Below are 22,922 nucleotides of genomic sequence, written 5' to 3'. Positions count from 1 at the left end.
ATTTATGAGGACATCTTGAGCGTATTGGATGAATATTATGTGCATGACTCCTTGGGAAAAATACAAAGCGAAGAAGTAAAGAAGGAAAGGAGGGGTGGCCACGACGAAGATAATCTAAGTGAAATAAACCCGGGATGTACCATCTGTATAGGCGGAGTGATGACAGACATGATAACAGATTCAGGTTCCCGTCATAGTATGATGAGCAAGAGGGAATGGAACCGAAAATTAGTTAATAAATATGGAAACGTATTCAAAGAGGCAAACATTTACCCAAAGTCTAATACAGGGGAGGAGATTAAAGTAATAGGTTACCAAGTCATGAATTTAATGTACATGGGAAATCAGTCCAGGAGCACTATCTACATAATAGAAAGTGGACCCACCCTCCTGGGGTGGAAGGATCAAATGGAACTGAAAATATCATACAAAGGAAGAAGAAGAGAACATAGGAGGGAGCAGGCACGGAAACAAAGCATGAGGGCAACAAAGGGAGGTGCGTCAAAGAACCCGACGCCGCCCCCCAAGGGTGCTGAAGTTGTTGATGGGGCTGCCAGTATTAAAGTACCAAGGGAAATCACCACCATAAGAAACTTGAAAGGAAAACGAGAATCTGACCGATGTATGGTGGATGAGAGAGAAATACGTAAGAAACTAGAAGGCAAAAGTAGAGAAGGTTTAGGAGGAGAAGAAGAAGTATCCGAAAGGAAGGGTGAACACACTAGGGCATTAGTAAATGAGCGAAAAAAGACTAAATGTAAGGGTAATCCATACAATAGCAAAGGGGTGGGGCAAATGACCTCGCCATCTGGACTCGAGAATAAAGTGAGGGAGGAGTATGAAGTCAATAATCAAAAGAAAAGTGAAGTGGTCTCAAGTTGGAAGAGGGAGAAGAAAGGAGAATACCCTCGTTGGCCCTACTGTGGGACGGTGGAGAGAGAGAGCAAGGTAATGCAAAGAGCTATACTAAACGATTTCCTGCCAAATGTACAGTCAGGACATAAGGGTCCGCGCTATGATGATAGGTGCAAGCACAAGTTTCAGGATCTAGGAAATACCTCTGAGTTCTCCAAGGAAAGATGCAGGATGAAAGGAAAGATGCAGGATGAAACAAGAGGACGGAACCAGGGCAGTGGTGGATCAGGTCGTTCAGCGCGAGCTATGGGAAAAGGAGGGCAAGAGAGTATTAGTTGCTGGTAGTAGCCAAGGAAGGAAGGACAAAAGAGCGCCGAGACCAGTCACCGTTGATGTTACTGCAATAGAGACATAGTGTGCCCGAAGGAGTTGACGGGCACTGCCCGGGTTCAAGTTTCTGTTTAAAGAAGTAATAGGAGCATCTCCTCCTGGGACATCTCTCCAGTGGGAGATGGAAGGACCGGCAGGAGTAGTGCAGAACTCCGCTTTGTGGATGTCCATCTATTAGAATGCATAGAGAAGAGGGGGAGGTGTCTGAGGACGCGTCATAGAGAGGGGAAGTTCCTGCAACCCTTCTTTGACATCCACCTGCTTACCCTATTGCGTCACTAGCCAGTAGATCGCGTGGGACCAAGTGGTACAGGGTCACCAGTCCCGACCTGGCCCCCTCTCCGCCGCAAGTTCTTCAAAGAGGTTGTTAAAATTCTCCTCCATAGTTACTTTCACACAGTTCCACCCAGTTGGGACAGCCACTTTAGGCTCTGGGTTTGAAGTGCCTCCCCTTTCCCCACCTCGCATCTCTCGGCTCCGTCTCCCCTGTTGTTCTTCCCATCGAACCCTTCACCTCTCTTCCATCATCCTCCTTTCATTCCCTCCTTGCCCCACCTTTCACCTTTCTCTCTCCCCTTCACCCAACCCGTTCTCTTTGCTGTTCCACCCTTTCTCCCTTTGTCTCCCTAGGGGGGATGATGTGTTGCATCTTGGCACTTGGTATCTTCCGCTCCCTCCTGTTTCCCCCCTCCCCTTTCATGCACACTTGGTATGACCCGCAGCTGTCTCTGGAGGCAGCGATAGAATGTTGTTAGATATTGGTCCTGTCAAGCTGGGAGCACCTGTTTAATGATTTGATACCGAATAAAGTTCTGGAAACATATCCACGTGTGGACATTCCTTACTACACAGGTACTTATTGCACTTGAGAAAAAACAAAAGTGTCAGAAGGGCCCTGCATGGGCCCCGTATTATGGCTTTGCCCAAGTGCTTGTAAACTTCCTGACAAGCCTGCTTCAATCGCTGCCCGAAAAGCAGAAGGGAGGGACTTTGTGAGGTCTGGGGAGAGAAGTGAGCTCTGCATCCTAGAAGCATAGCTAGAGAAGAAGCGTTGCTTTGTTTTTTCCTTCTAACTGTTTTTATGACCTCGTTGATGTTTCAGCTGTGAGTATTATGTAGCCAACCGATAGCGGGAAAGACTGTTTGTTGGATGCAGCAACGCAACATGTTCGATAAAACAGGATCACATGAACACAGTGGCGGCTGGTAGGGAACAGTAGCGTTAGAAAAAAATAATAATAAAAAAGAAAACTTACCTGCTGGTCGTCAGCCCCTCCGTCCCACGCAGGAAACAGGAAGTACTCAGGCTCCCAGACTCCCATAACAAATCACGACACTGCTGTCACCAGCATGACAGCAGCGTTGTGATTGGTCTGAGCACCGTTGTTCAGCGCTCAGACATGGAGTGGGAGGCTGTATATGTTCTCCTCCCAGGCTGAGCAATATAGCCGGTGGAGAACATGCTAACTGCATGTGACATGTTTGACCCGGCCAAGACGGCCAGCCAAAGTGTACTGCGCACTTATGGAGCAGCAACATCTCCTCCTCCCTCTGGCATCACAGGAGCCCAGCCTCACCCCGCCCTAACCTGGCTGCAATCTCAATACTAAAAATAAAATGATAATAACAGAATGTTATCATTTTATTTTTTCTTTGCACTGCTCTTGGAGTAGTGGAGGAGCTACCGCTGCATGAACATGGTTTTTATGCTTAACTTTATACAATTGCAACAATATTGGGTAGATATAGATTCTCTGCGAATAATTAAGAAAACGGTCGGTTTTTCTACAGCTTTAAATAATGCAGTCACTCGAGATCACACTTCTGGGTATGCTAGTTGGTAAAATGTACTCCCAGTTTCCACAGCATCGCAGATAACTTATGAAAATGGCAGGTAAAAACACCCTGCTCATTTTGGAATGCAACCCCATTCTGCTTTTTCGGTGTTCTAGTCCCTCGGGAACTCAGTAACCCCCACACAGGGCCTCAAAGTTGGGTTTTCTTCAAGAGGTTTGTAGGCTGATATATGCATCCTCTGCTTCTACCTACAAATGTCGAATTTATATTTGTTAATTTCACATTTCAGTGCTAATGTGCACCAACCAAGTCAACAGCTACAAATTCAAGTGTAAAAATTCACTGGTACCAGTGCATCCTATCAAATCCGCTAACAAAGTCAAAATAACAGGCTTCACGCAATGCTGAAAATCTACAGCTCGAACCTCCAAATGTCAAAAGGGAGAGACGTAGGGCACAATCCTTCTCAGGTAATGCGACTAGAATTTAGAACTCGCTACCTCCAGTCCTTCACACCACTGCCTCTTTCGGGATTTTCAAAACAGATCTTAAAACTCTACTCTTCCAAAGATACTTCGATCAATAACTCTCCTCGTCAAAGCTCCCCACCAGGCACATAACCCCTCATCCCAGGTCATGGCACTCATAAGAGCTACTACGACACCGGTCTCAATTTTGTAAATGTGTATTATATATTTGTGTAACCCTAATCGCATCACCTTTTACTTAATATGTAAGCTTGAGTGAATTTGTAAACTATTAATTTGTAACTCTCACCACGAGTAATTGTTGCACATATAAGTAGGGATACCTACTACCGATGTCCCTCTATTGTAAAGAGCTCTGCCACCTTTGGGTAAAGTACGCGGTATATACAAATGCATAAATAAATAACCTTCGGTGCAACAGTATCAGTGCAAAATAGCACACGTGCAATTGCTTTTAGTCCAGACTCTGACCCTTTAAAACTTCAGGTGTGGGGTGTAGAGTTTCATACTTGGCTTTTGCCTTTGAACGGTTTACTCTTCTCTGGCTGTGGATGGCATCCTCAACTAAGTTTACAAAAGACCAACATAACAGCGTAGGGATGGTATCCATTTTCAATCGCCTGCAACTTTATTCCAGTTACTGGACACCCACCTTGTGCTCAAAGTTGGCGACAGGTACAATGTATCCCAACTGTGGTGTCACTGCATTTTTCTTGCCAAGATTGGCACTTTACAGCAGACCCTGGGGGACGGTCTTTTTTGTGTCTCTCCTGTTACTCCAAGAGAGCGTGTACTGGATTATACACACACATATAGTGCAGCATTGCAAATTGTTGTACCTTTGTACACTCTCCCATCTGTGAAGACGTTAAGACTTGATGAATGTCACAAGCATGAGTTTTGAAGCTGCTTCTTTTGCAAATTGCTCTTCTGCGGTTGCACACATAACGATATACGAGGAAATACTCACGTGTCATCAAAGAAAAGCTTTGGTCTCCTGCAATGTTTGTGGCCATTTGCATGGGGCAACTGAGCGTCTCTTTGGGGAAGATGTTTACTGCCAAAGCCATTCTCTGGACTACGGTGATTGGTTCTCTGAAAAGGAAAGAGCCCCGAGAGAAGGTAATTTACAAATATCCTCGAATTTTAATTTTACATATGTCACTGAGAAGCAGCTTTCACAAAAGAGCACTTTAAAAAAGTTGGAAACATTGCATGCAATGTTTGATATATGTCAATACTGAAGCGAAATCTCAAGCAAGGAAAAAAATCTCAAATATAAAAAGATACGCAAATCGTTATGAGACAGAAAATATTTAAAACACCTCCTTTGAAATTGTTGTTGCCATCCAAGTCGGCTATTTTATATAAAAAAAATCTCCTTAAAAAACTTATATTCTGTAGTATTTTACATGAACCATTGATGAAAGGGGTGCAAGTGCCGTCACCCTGGGCGCCAAGGCCTGGGGGGCGCCCTCTGCAGGACAAGTAGAACTGAGATAAAAGCAGTCTGGAGAGACCTTTGTGTGTGCAGCTTTTTGCAGGGAATATTACAAGTGCATGACAACTATGGTGGTTACTGCACTTGTGGGAAAGAGCTACTATATGTCTAGTCGCAGTTTAGACTCATGCTATAGTAGCATGGTCAATATTCCTGCTGCAAAGCACACACTGCGGCAAGCAGATCACAGATTAGTATTTTATGTTTATAGCTCAGTGGGTTGTTGCTTTTGTCACACAGCTACTTTTGTTATTTGGAGTTCATAAGCAATAATCTTTCTTATATAGAACATTGAGCTATAAACTGGCTTCAGAGTCCTCTAGGCAAATCAAAAGGTTTTGGTTCAGAATGTTATTGTTTTTTCTCCTCAATCTTTAGTTTCTCTAAGGTTGCTAAAAAGTGTTGCTTAGGGGAGCAATACAATTTTATACAAATGATACCCCATTTATCGTGTTACGTTTATGGGGGCGATTTGCTAACACTATACCGGGTTTGCAAGACAAAAGTGATGCAAACCTGGTCCAAAATTTTGTTTTGGGGCGTACTTACCAGCTCAAATACTGAATTGCATTGCACAGTAACACTAAAGTTACACAAAGTAGCACTATGTGCTACTTATGTCAAGGAGGCATATCATGGGTGGTAAATGGATGCTCCCATGCACTCAGCCATGGATTTTGCAGTTAATCTCTGTCTACTCATTTTGGTAGCATATGATTGCCATCCTAAAATTATACCTTCATGAGGCAGACGTAAACTTGAAGAAAAGATTTATTTTCTCCAAATCTTTACACCTTTGGATGTGTGCTGCACTATGCCGTCCACATACAATGTGGTAAAGTGTTAAACTTTTGTCAAAACATTGAATTTTGTACTGGAAGGGTACTCTTGAAGATAAAACCTAAGCTTGACATCACGGTCCAGTGTCCTTTAGATTAGAGGGAGATGCTCACCTGATGCAATACATCGAAATATATAAATAGACTGGATAGCAATTTAATAGGTGCTGTGACAGCTCCACTGTTTTACAGCTATGCTTTAGATGGTCCACCTTAGCATATACATCAGAAGGTGATTTATACGACTTTGACTTACACTGCATACTTCTACAGGAAGTGAATGTGGTCGGCCTTCATTCTGGTGGTTCTTACTGAAGGAAGCCAAGGCAGGTCGCAGGTTGCTGCAGTCGGTTTTCAGGGAAGCACAATTTCCTTCACTACAGTATTTATATTTTGGGGGATCGTGATGGGGTAATACTGATGATCCAAGCACTACCTCTTCTTTGTGCATCTGCATTGCCGTGCTGAAATGAGAAATCAAGATTGGGACGTTCAGAAAATGCACTTCGAAATTAGGAAGCCCTAACACCGGCTTTGGAACATCTATCTCCATTGCTACTTTCTAAAATTCACTGTTGAGTAAGTCGACTCTTCTTTCTGGTTCAGAGTCTGGCTCATGGTGTTGAAGAAATGTGATAGGCCAAATAAGCTGACAGTCACAAACCTAGAACCAGACTCGCAATGGCAATAAATTGCGATAAAATTACTAGATTCACATTTGTTATCCCACATCATCTCCCTGTTATAAATACTTTAACCTTCCTTCACTTAATACTGTGCACTACTGTAACTTAGTGCACAGTATTTGGTACACTATGTGTAATAACTTAATTTACTTGATAACAGTTCTTGAACTATTCACTTCAAGAGTAAATCATAAATGTCATTTTCTATATCATTGAAGTAGAGTATTGAATATTGAGATGTACATTAGTATTTTCTGATTCTAGTGCCCAGGTAAAAGTAAAGTACCAACAGCTCCCATCGAAGAACTGTGAGAAGTACAACGATCTTCAGCAACATATTACAGTTTTAACCTTATGGAAATATTTGCAAATCAGTGAAGTAAACCGTCAGCGTGGGGAGGAGGAGACAGGAGAGCGAGAGCAGTAGTAGAATGGTAAATTATAAATGATTTGATTGATAAATTTGTACAGTGCACGAATGCCCAGAGGTGTCTTGGCGCTAGAGTCGGTAGGACACAGTTGGAGAAGAGCCAGGTTTTCAGGGCTCTTCTAAAAGACATAAGCGATGTGCTGCTCTTTATTGAGATTGGAAGAAGGTTCCAAGTCTTAACTGTCCCTAATAGGAAACTTTTTCAACCACAGCGGACTTGCTTGACTTTTGGTGTTTGTAGAAGTTTTGTGTGAGCTGATTTTAAACTTCTGGCTGGCACATACCATTTCAAGTGCGTCCTCAAAAACTGTGGCCCTAAACCATGTAGAGCTTTAAAGACCAAGTATTGTGATTTAAATGTAATCCTCATGTCCACTGGAAACCAGTGGACGGCTCCTAATCTGTGGGAAACTGGCTCATACCTGGGGATATCCAGTATTAATCTGGCTGCAGCATTCTGCAATTGCTGCAACTTTAGTAAGTATTGGGATTGGATCTCCATGTATAGGGCATTACTATAGTCCAGTCTGGCGACGGCCAAGGCTGTAACTAGTGTTTTTAGTGAACAGAGGGGGATAAATGGGCAGATTTTCCTGATAATTTTGAAAATAAACAAGAAAGAAGAGGAAAGCGTATTCATCTGACTGTTAAATGTCAGTTTGTCATCAAAGACGAAACTTAGGTGGGGGGGGGCGTGGCTTAGCAAGCCACGATGGCGGCTGTGTCCTACTGAGGCTCCGCTATCGGGCTAGCATCCTGCCCAGTACCTGAGATCGCCGGGAGCCTCAGCTTACCGAAAAAGCACCTGGGATTCCCCCGCGCACTGGGGCGCCCTTCAGACGAACTTTGAAAGCGGCTGGCATACGACACGGACTTACTCGTATATTGCCAGAGCCGAGCACCGCAACTCAAAATGGCGGGCGCGGCTCCGTCCTGCGAGCACATACGCCGCCGGGAGCCGGCCCGGTGACCGACGACCCCGAGGGACGGGACCAGCGGACACCTACGAAGGGTCCCGGAGCGACAGCGGGACCGGCCCCCAGGAGTGTGCACCGGACGGCGCCCTCTCTTGTTCCAGCACCCCGGCGCGCAAGATGGCGGCCGCCGCACCGGGGCTCCGCTGCACCGACACTGTTGCCTCACCGGGAGCCTGATCATTCTCCGGCATCGGCCGACCTACCACCGCGAGGTGCGGAGGGCCGACGGACGCGCTGCCAGCGCGGTGGTGTGCCATTCAGTAGCCCGCAATCTACCAACGAGGGCGGTGAGTGCCCATCTCTCCCCCCCCCCCCCCTCCCCCAAGGATCTCGGTCCCGGCGGCCCCCCTACCTCCTCTGGGCTCCGTGTGGGGACGCGGCACACGCCGCCGGCTGACCCGGGGATCCAGGGCGCTCCCACTGCCTTGAGCCGATCGGCGGACCCGAGTGCCTGACCCCAAGATGGCGCCCACAGAGGCCTGGACTCCGGGAGCAGCGCGAGCCTCGCCATAGGAGCGGGGGTGCCCTCCCCCGAACTCGAGACACTGCCGGTGGACGTTCGCTGGCCCGGAACCCCTTCGGATTCACACCACCTGACCTCTGGCCCTCCTGGCCGGTATTGACACTGTGCCACACGCCGGGGGGAGCCCGCGGGGCCTTCTGACACCGGGACTACCGGCCCCAGCGGCCGCGGACCGCCTCTGACGCCCTGAACTGGTGGAAGCTTCCTAGGACGGGGGGAGCCGCCCCGGAGCCGGGGGGGACAGGAGAGACCGGCTGACACTGAACTGCCCCTAACCCGGCTACGTCGGCCTGCTGTTCCCGGAGTGCACGGAGACCCGGTGGCCCAATTGACAGCACCTATGGGGAAACCAAAGGCCTCTCAGGTGACGGCTGTCCCTGAAACGGCCGTTGAGAAGATGCCACACACCAGGACGTGGACACAAGCCAATGTGTCGCAAACTGACCCTACGCTGATGGCGAAATTGGACCAGGTGTTGGCGGCGATCGAAATGTCTCGCCTTTCCATGGAAGAGAGATTGGGCGCCCTAACGACGGACATTTGCTTGATCCGCGATGAACATCATAAGCTGGCGGACAGGGTGAAGGAAGGAGAACGAACCGTGACCGAGTTACAACCCGTGGTGAAGATGAGAGAGGTCCTACGCCGCGTGGAGGCCCTAGAGGAATGCACGGTGGACTTAGAAGGACGCTCAAGACGATGTGACATCCGCGTCCTGGGCCTGCCGCAGGGGATTGAAAATTCAGATCCTCTGACCTATATGGAATCCTGGACTAGATCGTTCACCCCGGAGAGTGAGCGATCGCCGTACTTCTCCATCGAAAGGGCCCACAGAGTCCCGGCCCGGGCACCCAAACCCGGCCTCCCCCCACGACCCATGCTAGCTAAATTCCTGCATTTCCGGGACCGGGATGCGGTGCTCCGTGCGGCCCGGACAGCGGGTCCCTTGCAGGTGGAAGATCAGCATGTTATGGTGTTCCCAGACTACGCCCGGGAGGTCCATCAGCGGCGATCCACCTTTCTGGAAGTCAAAAGGCGCCTTCGTGCTAACGATCTGCAATACTCCTTGCTGTTCCCGGCCCGCCTTAAAGTGCTGCACAATGGGAAAGCCCTCTTCTTCAATACGGCAGCGGAAGCACAAGATTGGACTGAATTCCACTGCCCACTGATCCCTAAACCCGGACCCCAGAGGACACGCAACAACGACCCCAGACGATCTAGAAGACGGGGTGCGAGCCGTGCCCGATCTGGCCGCCCCAAAAGTCAGGCGTCCTCCCCCACAGGTTCACCCGACCTCACGCAAATCATGCAAGAGCGACGAGACGCCCTACGAGCGGTGACCGAACTACACACGTCACCCCCAGCATCGGACCTGGAAGGTCACCCGCACCTGTTCACCCCAGAGAAAGACCGAGACAGCGATGGAACGATGTCGGGATTTGGCCCAATCTCTTCCCCCTTCTGGCGGCACCTACACTGGATGCTACCCTGGCCGGCCAACCTAACACCTCTTCATGAACAATGAACTATCGATTACTGTATCCTTCTAATGGTTGCCCACTGTATTGCGCGACGTCTAGGAGCCTAGACTGCTTTGCCTGATTACTGTATGCGCTACCGAGCGATGGGCTCTTCTCCTACAAGAGCCCGACCCGCGCACAGGCCCAGCAGCGACATATGCTGCCACCCCCGCAGTTACCTGTTGTATTTCTCCCCTAGTGGGACACTAGTTTGGATATGCCACCTCCGGTGATATATCCTCAGTATTGGGACTGTTGCCCACCCAAGGTTCTACTTGTTGTTAATCCCCTTAGTCCCTCCCCTACGATTGTGGAAGCTTGGCGCGCAGAAATACACGTGACACATACACACTGGCGGCCCTCGGGTACTATAGGGGGGCCCTCATCCTTACCACGACACCCCAAGAATGGCAGCCCCACACTCAGACATTAATGTCCTTACATTGAACGTATGGGGCCTACACACGCCCAGCAAACGATATTCTGTTTACGCCTACATTAGACGCATGTCAGCCAATATTGCACTTCTACAGGAGACACACATAAACGCTACCGAACTCACTCGCCTACAGTCCAAATGGCGAGGGACCTTCTGTGCCACACAATACTCAGCGCTTGCACGCGGCGCGTTAATCTGGGTCAGGCCGGGTACTCCCTTCCGGGTGCTCCGACGCGTGGTAGACAAAGAGGGCAGGTATGAGCTTCTGGAGGGAATACTGGATGGGCAGGGAATACTCCTTGGCAGCATTTACGCCCCTAACACAGACCAGGATAAATTTTGGGATCACCTCACGGGCGTTCTGGCCCAGTTCACTACAGTCCCATGGGTACTGGGAGGCGACTTTAACTGCACACTGGACCCCACCCTGGACCGCTCACATCCTCCCCCCGCACATTCCCCGGCCCCCCGGCAGGCAGAGCTCTTTAGGACATGGGTCACACATTGGGCGCTCACTGAGGCATGGCGACACCTACACCCACTGGCCCGCATTTACTCTTTCCACTCGATCCCGCACAACCTCCGGGTCCGCCTGGACCGCTTCCTCTGCTCTGCACCAATTCTCCCTAAGATCACGTCTACAGACTACCTGGGCCGGATCCTTTCGGATCATGACGCTCACATTATACGTCTAACCTGGCGCCCCCCCCACCCACCGGTCCCCACCTGGCGCCTCCCTAGGGATTGCCTAACCGACCCAGTATTCAGAGACACACACAAAACCAGCATACAGGACTACTTCACACATAACGCGAACACGGCGTCGTCGGTACTGGTGGAGTGGGACGCGTTTAAGGTGGTGGCTAGGGGAGAATGCATCAAACAGGTGGTGGGGGTTCGCCGCACCTTGGAGCGGACACTCCTAAACTCGGAGCAGGCTCTGGCCGCACTCACTAAACGGCCCGACGACTCGGAGGAGCACGCTGTACTCACAGCCGAGGCTAAGACGGAATACCAGGCCACCTGCGCTGACCTCCGGAAATACAATTTAAGGGCTTACGCCTCTAGAGTGCATAAGGACAGGGACAAAGCTGGGGCGCTGCTGGCTTGGATGGCAAGGCAGGACACCGAAATCAAGCCAATCATGGATATTATCAACCCGGACGGTGTGCTGGTGCGCTCACAGGCCGAGATTCTTCTGGCGTTCCAGCGTCATTATACACAAGTGTACGGGACCCCGACCCAGTACTCCCCGTCTTCTGTAGACAATTTTCTAGACCCTCTGACTTTACCCACAATATCGGACGTCGACAAGCGCTCCCTCGACGCCAAGATTGTCCCGTCTGACATCACCCAGGCGATACGGGCCATGTCTCGTAATAAAGCGCCGGGGTTGGACGGCTTCCCACTAGAATACTACTCGACATTCTCCCCCCTAGTGGTCCCCCGTCTGTCACGGGTGTTCGGGGCGTCTCTTCATCTAGGTAGGTTACCCCAGTCACTGCGGGAGTCCGTGATCGTCACCTTTCCCAAACCCCACAGAGATCCACTTCACATGGGGTCGTATCGCCCCATCACGCTCCTGTCGGCCGACTGTAAGATCCTGGGGAAAATCCTGGCGGATCGGTATGCGCAGATCATTCGCCCATTGGTCCACCCCGACCAATGCGGCTTCGTGCCGGGAAGAAACACCTCCCAGAATCTCCGCCGAGTCTTCCATGTTCAGGATCAGGTACGTGAACGATTTCCTTGCGCCGCCTGCCTCATCATGGACCTGGAAAAGGCGTTCGACACCCTCACCTGGCCCTATCTCTTTTCTGTCCTGCGGCGACTCAATATCGGCCGACACTCATGGCGTACACGCGCCTCCTGTATACCGATCTCACCACTCGGGTTCGTATCGGGAAACGCATATCACCAGCATTCGGAGTTCGGCGGGGCACAAGACAGGGGTGCCCCCTGTCGCCGCTTTTATTCGCGCTGGCAGTCGAGCCGCTGGCGGTTCGACTGCGCTTGGAGGGTGTGGACTGGGGCATCCCTCTCGCGGATGACACACATTGCATGTCCATGTACGCGGACGATCTCCTTATATACGTCCGAGACATCGAAATGGACCTGGCCCCCATAGGGGCGACGCTGGCGGACTTTGCAGACGCCTCGGGCCTACAGGTGAACTGGGACAGTCCTCAGTCTACCCCTTACACCCGAGCCTGCCCCCCGGGAAGTCGAGCTCGGTCCGCATAAACTCTCGTGGTCCGCGGAGGCTCCCCGGTACCTCAGTGTCCGCTTGTACCATTCTCCAGCAGCCATGTTTGAGGGTAATCACCGCGCAATGCTTGCTAGTCTGCGCCCGACTGTCGCCTTTTGGAATAAACTCCCGCTGGCCCTGATAGGACGGATAGCCCTAGCTAAGATGGTGATGCTTCCCCGACTCCTTTACCACTTCACAAATTTGCCGGTTATACCACCCAGATCCTTCTTCCGCGATGTCGACTCCCTCCTAGGGACCCTTATCTGGGGCGAGGGCCGACACAGGGTCGCCCTGAAAACCCTCCAACTTCCCACGGCGCAGGGAGGACTCGGAGCTCCATCCTTCGAGGCATATTTCCTCGCGGCACAACTCCAATGGCTATCTTACTGGACGGCAGACCGTTACCCCCAGGAGACTGTCACCTCGACCGGCAGAATCGCAACCCCAGAGCTCACCCGTCTCCTCCTCCCGGGCACCAAGCCACGGCGCACATACCCCCTTCAAGTGGCGATAGCGCGCCGGTGCATGATGCGGATCCACCGGTTGTCCCCCAGTAGACCTCCGTACTCCCCGCTACTACCATTGATAGGCAGCCCCAGGCAGGACTCCTACTTCACCGCTCCACTGTTCACCGAATGGTCACTCTGTGGCATCACGGATCTGGAATCGCTCTTCGAGGAAGGCCAGCTAAAATCGCTTGACCGCCTGATTGCTGAATACGGACTCTCCCCAGGCCAATTCCTCAGATATAGACAGCTACTCGATGGATACCGGCCCCATTTTAATCTCTGCACTGGCGAGTCAGACACGCATCCAGTAATACATACAATCCTACATATGGGGGTGGGACGCCACTTAATCACCTGGCTATATAAATCCATTCGGGAACTCTCACACGCTCCCCTTACGACTTTGCGAGCTACATGGGAGGAGGACATAGGTCGCGCACTACACGACTCTGAATGGACTAAAGCGCTTGAGGCCCCAAAACGCGTCTCTAGGAACGCCCGCTTCAAGAACATCCAATACTATAGCCTACACAGGGCGTACCTCACCCCAGCACGTTTGCAGAAGTTCTATCCCTCCACACCATTCCTTTGCCCCAGATGCTGCTCCCCTACGGCGGATTTTCGGCACATGTTCTGGAGTTGCCCCAACCTCCATCCCTTTTGGCGGGCGGTACACGACACTCTGGCGGAACTTACAGGTCTCACTACACTAGCCACCTGGGAGTCCAGCGCACTAGGCATCTTTCATGTTCCTAAGCGAGACCCGGTGCACAGACGCTTCGTGTCTTTAGCACTCCTGTTTGCAAACAGATGTATAGCCATGCGCTGGCGATCCCCGGAGGGTCCCTCTGTAGCGGCATGGACGGGCGCGGTCGGTAAATGGGCGGAAGAGGATGCCCTTAGAGAGGAAGAAGCCAGGGGTGCGCGTAAAATTCCCATATCCATGGAATGGGCTCCTCCACAGCTTCCGGCAGTCCACACATGCAGAAGACCCGCCTACTCCCCCCCCCCCCCGCCCGAGAGAACCAGTAGCCTCTACATGGTATCAACCATCCCGGGACCGTCTCCCGGTACCCCCTACATCCTGATCAAACTCTCATATGTCATGCCACTCACCTCGAAGCCCGCACACACGGGGTGTATCCACCCCCTACCCAATTCTCTTCCCCCCCCTCTCTTGGAACGCAGACCGACTGGCTCCGTGGCCCCCCCCATGACGCCCGTCGCCAGTATCCCCCTGCTTAGACCCTGCTAGCGCCCACACGCTTCTCTACCACAGTTTTGTCCCCCCCGTTCTCAGGTGCCACCACTGTATGGACAGTACAGACCTCGATCGTACGCTCTTGAGGCGGGATCCTACATACCTGCTATTACCCATCGCCCTATTGGCGATGCAGACTCACTGTTTCCCGGCCTGCGGACATGTTTGTACGATCTACACTGATTATTTAAGGAAATGTATATTTGCACCAGTTGTATAAAAACAAGAAAACGTTGCACGCTTGGCTGTTCGTGGCTGAATGTTGAGGCCACGTCAGCAGATCATTTACACTGTACCTGTATATTTTGATGCAACAATAAAACAAATTTCAACAAAAAAAAAAGACGAAACTTAGGTTCTTAACCTTAGGGACTGGGGTTGGGCATTCACCCAGACTAGCAGGCCACAATCTAGGAGACTAAAGGGATGAATCGGATCCTAACAGCATGACTTCGTTTTTTTCGCAGTTCAATTTCAGGCCGCTGGACTGCATCCATGTGTTTACCTGTGTTATGCAGTAATTGAAACGGTCGGCTGTCTCCTCAACGATGTTGAGACTGACACCACCACCTGGGTTTCATCTGCATAAGAAACAGCCGAGAAACAACACTGCCTAATGATCGAGGCCAAAGGAGCCACGTATATATTGAAAAGTGTCTGACGGGGATCCTGACTTGGTTGTTTAAACCACTTGAATGATCTGTTCTGCTGAGGGGGGAGAAACAAAGAAACCTGTGTTGGGTGTACAGATGTCTGACCCTGGCTTAGTGAGCTTAGAGGGAAAGTGGGTAATGTCCTTAAAGGTTTTGTACACTGTCTCGACTTTTTCTATGAAAAACTGTCCCAAAGTGTTACAGAATTCTGGGCTACTAGCCATCCGGTAATTAACTGGTATATTAGCTAGTTTTTTACTGTAGAGAAGAGCTCCTTGCAGGAGTTCTTAGCCTCAAGGATTTTTGTTGTAAAATATTGACGTTTTTTCCTCTATAACCAGTTTTTTGTACACTAACAATGTTTGTGTGTACTCAGTTTTCCTATCCTGATCATAGTTTACCCTCCACTTTCTTTCTGATCTTCTGCACGCTTGTATTTGTGATTTAAGTTTGTCTGTAAAACCATGGCTCGGAAGGCTTTATCCTCCTGGAGATGAAGCTCTTTTTAGGGGCTGCAATATATACCTCTGTTTTAACCCAAGTGGATAGTCTCTGAACCGCTGAATCGGTGTCCGATAAGAGGTTCGGTTTCGTTCTAAGATATAATGCTTGTAGATCGGGAATATTGATATCGGCCCAATCTTGGTGGGTGACCAAGACGGGTGTCTTTGTGGATGTTGGCTGGTGCTGAACAGCACTTACAGTAAACATTATGGCTCTATGGTCCGACCAAGGGACGGGAATTACCTCTGAGACTTTGAGAGTGGGATTTGAGGTAAAGATCCCATCTAGATTGTTTCCGGCAATGTGTATCCTGTTTGATGATCTATCCCAACGAGAAACTGGCATCTCATCAACTAGTGAAGCAGTATTGTGGTCTGCTGATTTTTCTAAATGATAATTAAAATCTCCTAGTATCATAATGTCAGAACCATCTAGACTGGATTCAAGGAATGGACTGATAATATTCAAGAGAGGGGTCCGTGCCCTAGGATGCCTACAAAGAAGAATGCCTTTTAGTGTGTAATTGTTGCTGAGTGAGATCTGAAAGGATAAGGTTTCGCATTCAGGGGAGCTTCCAGCTGAAGATTCAGCCACTAGCAAATCCTCTCTAGAAATGATCGTTAGACCCCCCACCGCACTTGAATGCTATATCTGCTCTTATGATAGTACATTCTGAGGGGAGTGCTAGTGCAAGCTCAGGACCTGAGGCATCGTCTGCCCATGTTTCTGTTATGAAGGCTAGATTAAGCTTATGTGATTCTATCAGATCGGCCATCTCCTTATTATGTTTTACTAGTGACCGCAAGTTAATTGGCTTTGTATTAAAGCCCTTGGTGGTATTCTTGTGTACTGGTTTTGCTGGTTTTTGCTGTGATATTAGAGCCTTAATTTTCGTAAAACTGAGCTGTGGCTTACAGTGCTCACACTGCTTGGGCTCTCTCAGGAGGTCAAGCAGAGGGCAACTAGAGTTTCCACAAATTGTTTTCAGCCTAGATAACTGGTCTTTTGTTTAAGTTATGTTTGTCTGCTCTCCAGAAAAATGAGCAGGGATTCTGGCGCTGGGCAGGGGGCAGGCGCAGGCGGGCTTGCCTTTGGCGCCTGTCTGCTGCGCCTGCCCGATCTGTCATCAGGCTATTTAGGGGGTGCAGCGGGAAAGACTAGCCGGTTCACCGCCCAGAAGTGCCTGTCTTCCCTGGAAGTGTAAGAGCCTGGGAATCGCCCTCCTCTCAACGGGACTTGCCGCGTCAGACCGGGGAGAGAAATGGAAAGATCGGGACCCCGGGGCCGTCGGTCAACCCAACAGAGTGTGCAGAATGAAGTACAGCGCAATGTGGGTGCAATGTGAACACATAAAAACAATTTTAAAAACGATATCAGCAATAGCAGCAAGTAATATCTAAAGGCAGTCAGAAGATTGTTCATCTAAATAGTATTACCCATTTGTATTGTAAATGTAGATGATTGAACTGTATACCAGCAAGAGGGTAATGAGTCCTCTCGTCAATGGAACTCAGACTGGATCTCAGTTTCAACAGATTTGCCGAAAATCTGATGAAACTTGGGGATTAGGTCTTGTAGATTGTAAATCTGTTGAAACTGATGTAATTGATGCCATCATATTATGCCATCCTCATAATCTCAGATAACTACACATTACAAGAAGGAGTCTGAGAAGATTTCCAATGACTGAGTATGTACAGATTCGCCACTGCAAATGCTGATGCCTTAATGGATCAGTCTACAGATCTTAATGTTTTTGTCAGTAGGAGCCCATGCCAACCACACTGTGTGAACGATTAAAAGATTTTGATGGCATCCTATAAACACCATACAATATTTGTTGATCTTAGGAATATCTAGCAATCTATGTTCCAGATGCAGCTATGTGGGTGAATTACTATCTTGTAATACAATACGTCTCATGTCTCATTTACAAGATCCGGTTGGCACTGAAGTATAGTTCAAGGTCTGGAAATGTGAGGTCGCCCGAAGTGGTAGCAGCAAGTAATTTAAGTGACTTAAGTCTGGACTTCTGTCTATACCAGATGAAGTATCGAACGAGTTTGGAGATTTGTAACAAAAATATTTGGCCATGGAGAGAGGGAGCATACTGAAGACAACTAAACCATGGCATCACCACCATCATTAGAACTTGCATCCATCTCCAGAGCTTAATTTGCAGTGCTGATCAGCATGCAAAGTTTGTTTCGGTTTAGTCAATCAATGGATGAATGTTGTTCTCGATCACTCCATGCACACCCATGTTAATGAAGACACCTTGAAAAGTTAGATTATATAGTTCCCAGGTTAAGGGTAGTTGTTAATTATAAATTTGGCGGTTCACTTTCATATCAGCCGTACCTCGCTCTTGCTCAAGCTGATTTTGTATACAGTGAGTTGAAGAAAGTCTTCATTGACTTTCATCATACAAGATATGGACACTGTAGTGTCTGTAAGAGTCAAAAGACTGTAATCTGCATAAAAAATGATTTTCATTTCTCCGTTGATGCCTGTATGTCATGAGTGGACTTAACCTGATTGTGGTCGCCAGTGACTCTACAGTACAAATTAGAAAGTAGTGTGGAAAGTGGGATTCCTTGCAGTGTACCCCTATGGGGCAGATAGAAAACCACGACAATTCCCTTGTGCCATTGATTGTATGCACAATTATTTGACCTTTGACTACTCCCATAGAAACTTAACACTTATCCCCACTCCACGCGGTTCAATGCTTTCTTGGCTTGTAATGAGATAGATATATTTTTATCAAACTCTTCCTGTGCATGCCACGGAAAATGTATGAACTTGCTCGTGTTATCTCTGGAGGAGCTTCCATGGACAAATCAAGCTTGCGAGGAGTGAATGAGAGTAGGGATAATTCTTTCCAATTATTAGTAATTTAATGTCAGTATTTATATGTGGGAAAAGCCTGTAAATTGCATACTGAAGGCAGTCTTTGTCTGGTTCTGGTATCAGTGTGATCATTACTTTGTTGATTTATTTGTTCAGGGAGCCCGTGGATTCAGCATCCTTAAAGACTTTGCATAAAAGTGACAAAATAAATTGCATATTTGTCTTACAAAATTCTGTAGGGAAGCCATCCTTTCCCATGGATTTCACAAGATATGTTAGTGATGAGCATAACAAATTCATCTTGAAGGATATCACCATCTCTGCTATCACTTAAAAATTTCCGTGTGCTTTGGTAGTGGAAGGTATATCTGAAGTGGGTCTTCCTCCATTCTCAAGTAATTCTGCCACATTTGAGGTAAAGGTTGATTTAATATCAAGCATAAGGAAGAGTACCTGCTCATCATCATTATATATACACTCTCTTTTTCAGAGTTGTACGGCTAGGATGTGTCCAGCCTTTTCGCTGTGTTCATAGTGCCTCCATTTCAATCTATTTACAAAATATTTTTCTTGCTTTGTGAAGAACAATTTCAGGTAATACTTTGCTTTCTCTAGTTCTCTTCAGAGAGTGTCAGTGATGTAGTCTTTATAGGTTTTAGTCAAGTCCTTTGTATTTATTTTCACCAGAACCTGTTTCTTCCTCACCTGCATTTTACGCATTGCCGAATCTTTCATAAACTTTCCTCAAATTGAATCCTTCCCTGCAGCCCATTGGTCTGTAAGGCGGACGCAAAGCCTTCAAAGGTTGCCAAACAGTTTCTAACATGATCTTAGAGAGAATGCTTTTCATCCTGCGATTTGTAATGTACGGTGTTCATCCTCCATTTTTGGAGTGGTGGGGCTACATGACCTAGGTATAAGGATAGTAGAACAGGTACACAGTTCTAAATCCCATCTTCAAGTATGGAACAGTCATAAAAGCGTATGAAGTTGGCCCATTCATAAGGGAAAAGTCAATCCTCAAACTAGTACGATGAACACGAGATACAAGGGTATAGTCTCTTTCTCTAAGATGAAATAACCTCTAAGGAGCTTGCAAATCAAAAGTCGTCTATCAGGTCTCATAGAATGGCTAAATTGTGTCATTGGTTTAATTGACTTGTCCACTTCTCCAGGTGTGTCCAGGTGGAGATCTGGTGCCCAATTCAAATCACCCCTCACTTCCAGGATGCCTTTCCAAATTATATAAGCAATCTAGATAAGTGTGAGAGGAAATCCAAATCAAAGTATTTCACAGAAACATGTATTTTCTGTAGAAATAATGAAATACTTGACTTAGTGGTAAGATCAACCTGGAGGAAAGGGGGGCATGCACTATGCAAAAAGCCGTAATAGACACAAAAGGATGTGATAAAATTTGACCTGTGAGCAACTCCTTTGCAAACCATTTCCTCTTTGTTCAGGGTCTAGTACGAAAGAAAAGAAGAAGAGGAGGGAGGAGCAGATAGTTAATGAAAAAGAAGTTTAATATGCCTTAAATAAAAGACTTTGTTTGAGTCAAGGCCAGAGTTGTGTGCAGTATAGTATCATTCATAGAGGTGGGTGAGCCAACATATTAACAAGGAGAGCCGAGCTCGGATCAAAGAGCCTGTGCCCGAGCTGAGCCTTGAAAATAATTGCTATGTAAAACATACAATAAACTGCACGTAAACAATAATAAAGTCTATTCAGAATTTTAAAAGTGTTTTTCTTTAACATTAATACTTGACATTAATAAAGTACATTAAAGCACTACACTGAGAAGTGCTATTGAAAGTGATAGTTTTGTGCAACTGGTAGTCTGAACTCACATAGATGAAAGTGCCTTCATAAGCGATAATGAAAAAAAAGAGTATTGATAAAATAAAATATTTTCCGAAGATTAGACAATTTATGTGGGGAAGCCACAATGTATCCAGGATTTTGTTTTCTTTATACAAATCAGATAGTATATGAGTATTTATATTTCTTTCCTTACTTTAAGGCTTTGCTTTCAACTATAGCGCAAACTGGACTCAAAGGTATTGGAGCGCTCTACAAGTCACCAGTTACAGTCCAAGAGGACACACACATTGTTTATAGACATGGGGAGGTTAAGTGATTTGCTCAGAACCACTACAAGACTAAAACATGTTTCCTCAGTTTCACAGTCGGCAGCTTTGAACATAATGCCACATCCTGGGTAGAGAGATTAGAGGTAGACGGAGGCCACATGAAAGATTGGCTCGTTATGGGCTCAAGGTTCTAACAGAAACTTGAGCCAAGCCAAAGCCAGGCTTCAGGCTCGAGCATGGCTCGAGCTTTCAGAGGCTCGCCCACCTATAATAATTCATACGTTTGCAGAGCGATATGCTCAGGTGTAAGAGAGTCAGGATCACAAGTCTAGGACCATGTTGTTTAATGGTGAATAAGACTGACAGGGTATTACCCCACTGTGAATCAGTCTTTCACAAGGGAATATGACCTATGCCTATCTCGAGAATCAGTGTCATGTGGTTGATTCAACGTGTCTGAACTTCCTCTCCCTAGTGAATATGGTTCACATCTGTGCAAGTAGCAATCAACACACTGACTGTGCTTGCCTTGGTTGTGGGATCATCCTGCGTCACCTGTGATTCAGGAGGTGGATTTGCGGTGTCATATGTTTTGAGGCTAGGAGTTGCAGTAAATCTTTAGGATTATGGAACTCCTTTGTCTTTCCATTCATTGGGAAAATCATTATTGCAGGACCTAGAAGCCCATATTTGTTGTCCCAGCATTAACATTGAAGTCCAAGGGCCTGATTTGTATTTTGGGGGCAAACACACTCCTTCTCAACGGCGAAAGAGTATCATTACAGCCAATATAATGATCCGCCAGCCAAATGAGTATGCGTCTTGGCCAAACTTCTGTCTACTTTCCTAATTCAGACGGGAGGACATATAGCCGTTTTTCACTGCCCTTCACTGGCAGGCAAACCCTGTCAGTAAAGGGCAGGGGAAAAAAACCTACTCCCTTCACCATGGGAGATAACTCGCATGGCAAGGGGAGCATTGCTTTTTTTATTTTCAAAAACAAAATCCTACTTCACCAAATTTTGCACAGCTGGAGTGCACCTTTAGATGCATGCCAGAGTGACATTAACTCTAATGTCACAACTTGTCTCTTTCTTCTAAATCCACAACACTCCACATCATTATAGCTTCAGGTAGCCAAAATGGAATTATTACAGAGAATTCACCAATAGTTGTGTTTTAATTGGTCACTTAGATTTTAAGAAGATATGAAAAATGTCCTCTTCCTGGAAACTCCAATCACACCTGCCCATGGCTAATTTATAACATTGAATTTAAATACAGAGTCTACTGCTCAGGAGTAATCCTATAAATGTACCTTGTAATCCCAGATGAATGGGTCGCTACTTTTTAATGTATGAGAAAGTCCCACACACACTATACACTGACACCAATACTGTGGCAAATACCCATCTGATGTTCTGTCCTTCGAGTGTCAGTAGGCTTAAAAGTAGAAAAAATTAGGAAATTAAGAAAATATGCTGGGGTGAATGTGGTGCGCGACTGTACAGGCCCAAGTCTAGGCCACGCTCAGATCTGCATATAAAGACATAGCTGTCAAGGTTTCAGATCGTTATGTGTGACATTTTCATAATATCACTGTAATTATGAGTGACACTTCAATCACTATGAGTGACACTTTCTCGCGGGCAAAATCAAGCAATGAAGACCTCTCGGACTCGCCCCAGCCACCACCGCAGACTGCACTGGGCAGTGCGCAAGCCTCAGGAGAGTGAGGCTGAAGAACACGTAGTAGTTCTTAAATTAAAAGAGAGTGTGTGCTCATGGTCATAAAGTGTATTGCGCGTTATTTTGAAGAAATAAATAAATGCAGCACTCTGCAGACACGTGGTACGCTTGAATGAACTGGTTTTAATTGTTTGAATCAACTAGAAAAGTGGTGAAAGAGACAAGAATGGAATAAAGTCACTGACTTACACACTTAAATTCGGTCTCCGACAGCTTATGTCAGAGAGCTGTTATTTTATCACCTTCTACGAGGCTGCCCAATTAAAATGAAAACAAACACCAGGAAAGATCGGCAGAACGAATCTCCAACGCTGTAATCACTATGTCATCACCAATATATTCTACATATGTAATGTCATACGTCTTTAATATCTATTATCACTTTGGTCGTGGCAGTCCCCTGTAGTGCTGGATAGGACAGAGTCATAATAAAAGGACTTGAGCTGCACACTTCTACAAGCCGGGAACAGTGGCAGGGTCAGTTAACACTGTGCTCACTGGCGAGTGCCTGCGCATCTTGGCCTGAACAAAGAGCAAACTTAGCTGCCAACTGGGAATGGAAAAAAACAAGGAAGAAGCGACTGACTTGTCAGTTTTAAAAGTG

At 47.4% G+C, this 22,922-nt stretch overlaps 1 protein-coding gene across 1 annotated transcript in view; it reads right to left on the bottom strand.

Annotated features, from left to right (window-relative positions):
• AFF3 (ALF transcription elongation factor 3) overlaps positions 1-22,922 on the bottom strand; it is a 2,122,574-nt gene that overhangs the window by 131,420 nt on the left and 1,968,232 nt on the right. Inside the window, exons 13-14 of the mRNA XM_086936175.1 lie at positions 6,127-6,334; positions 4,501-4,625 (exon numbers count right to left, since the gene is read on the bottom strand). Coding sequence (XP_086792301.1) covers positions 4,501-4,625; positions 6,127-6,334 — 333 coding nt within the window. The remainder of the gene's footprint in view (positions 1-4,500; positions 4,626-6,126; positions 6,335-22,922) is intronic.

This window comes from Lissotriton vulgaris, chromosome 8 (genome assembly GCF_964263255.1).
Source record: "Lissotriton vulgaris chromosome 8, aLisVul1.2, whole genome shotgun sequence".
Classification (NCBI taxonomy): domain Eukaryota; kingdom Metazoa; phylum Chordata; class Amphibia; order Caudata; family Salamandridae; genus Lissotriton; species Lissotriton vulgaris.
The sequence above is the reverse complement of the archived record's forward strand: the minus strand, read 5'-3'. Positions and strand labels throughout refer to the sequence as shown.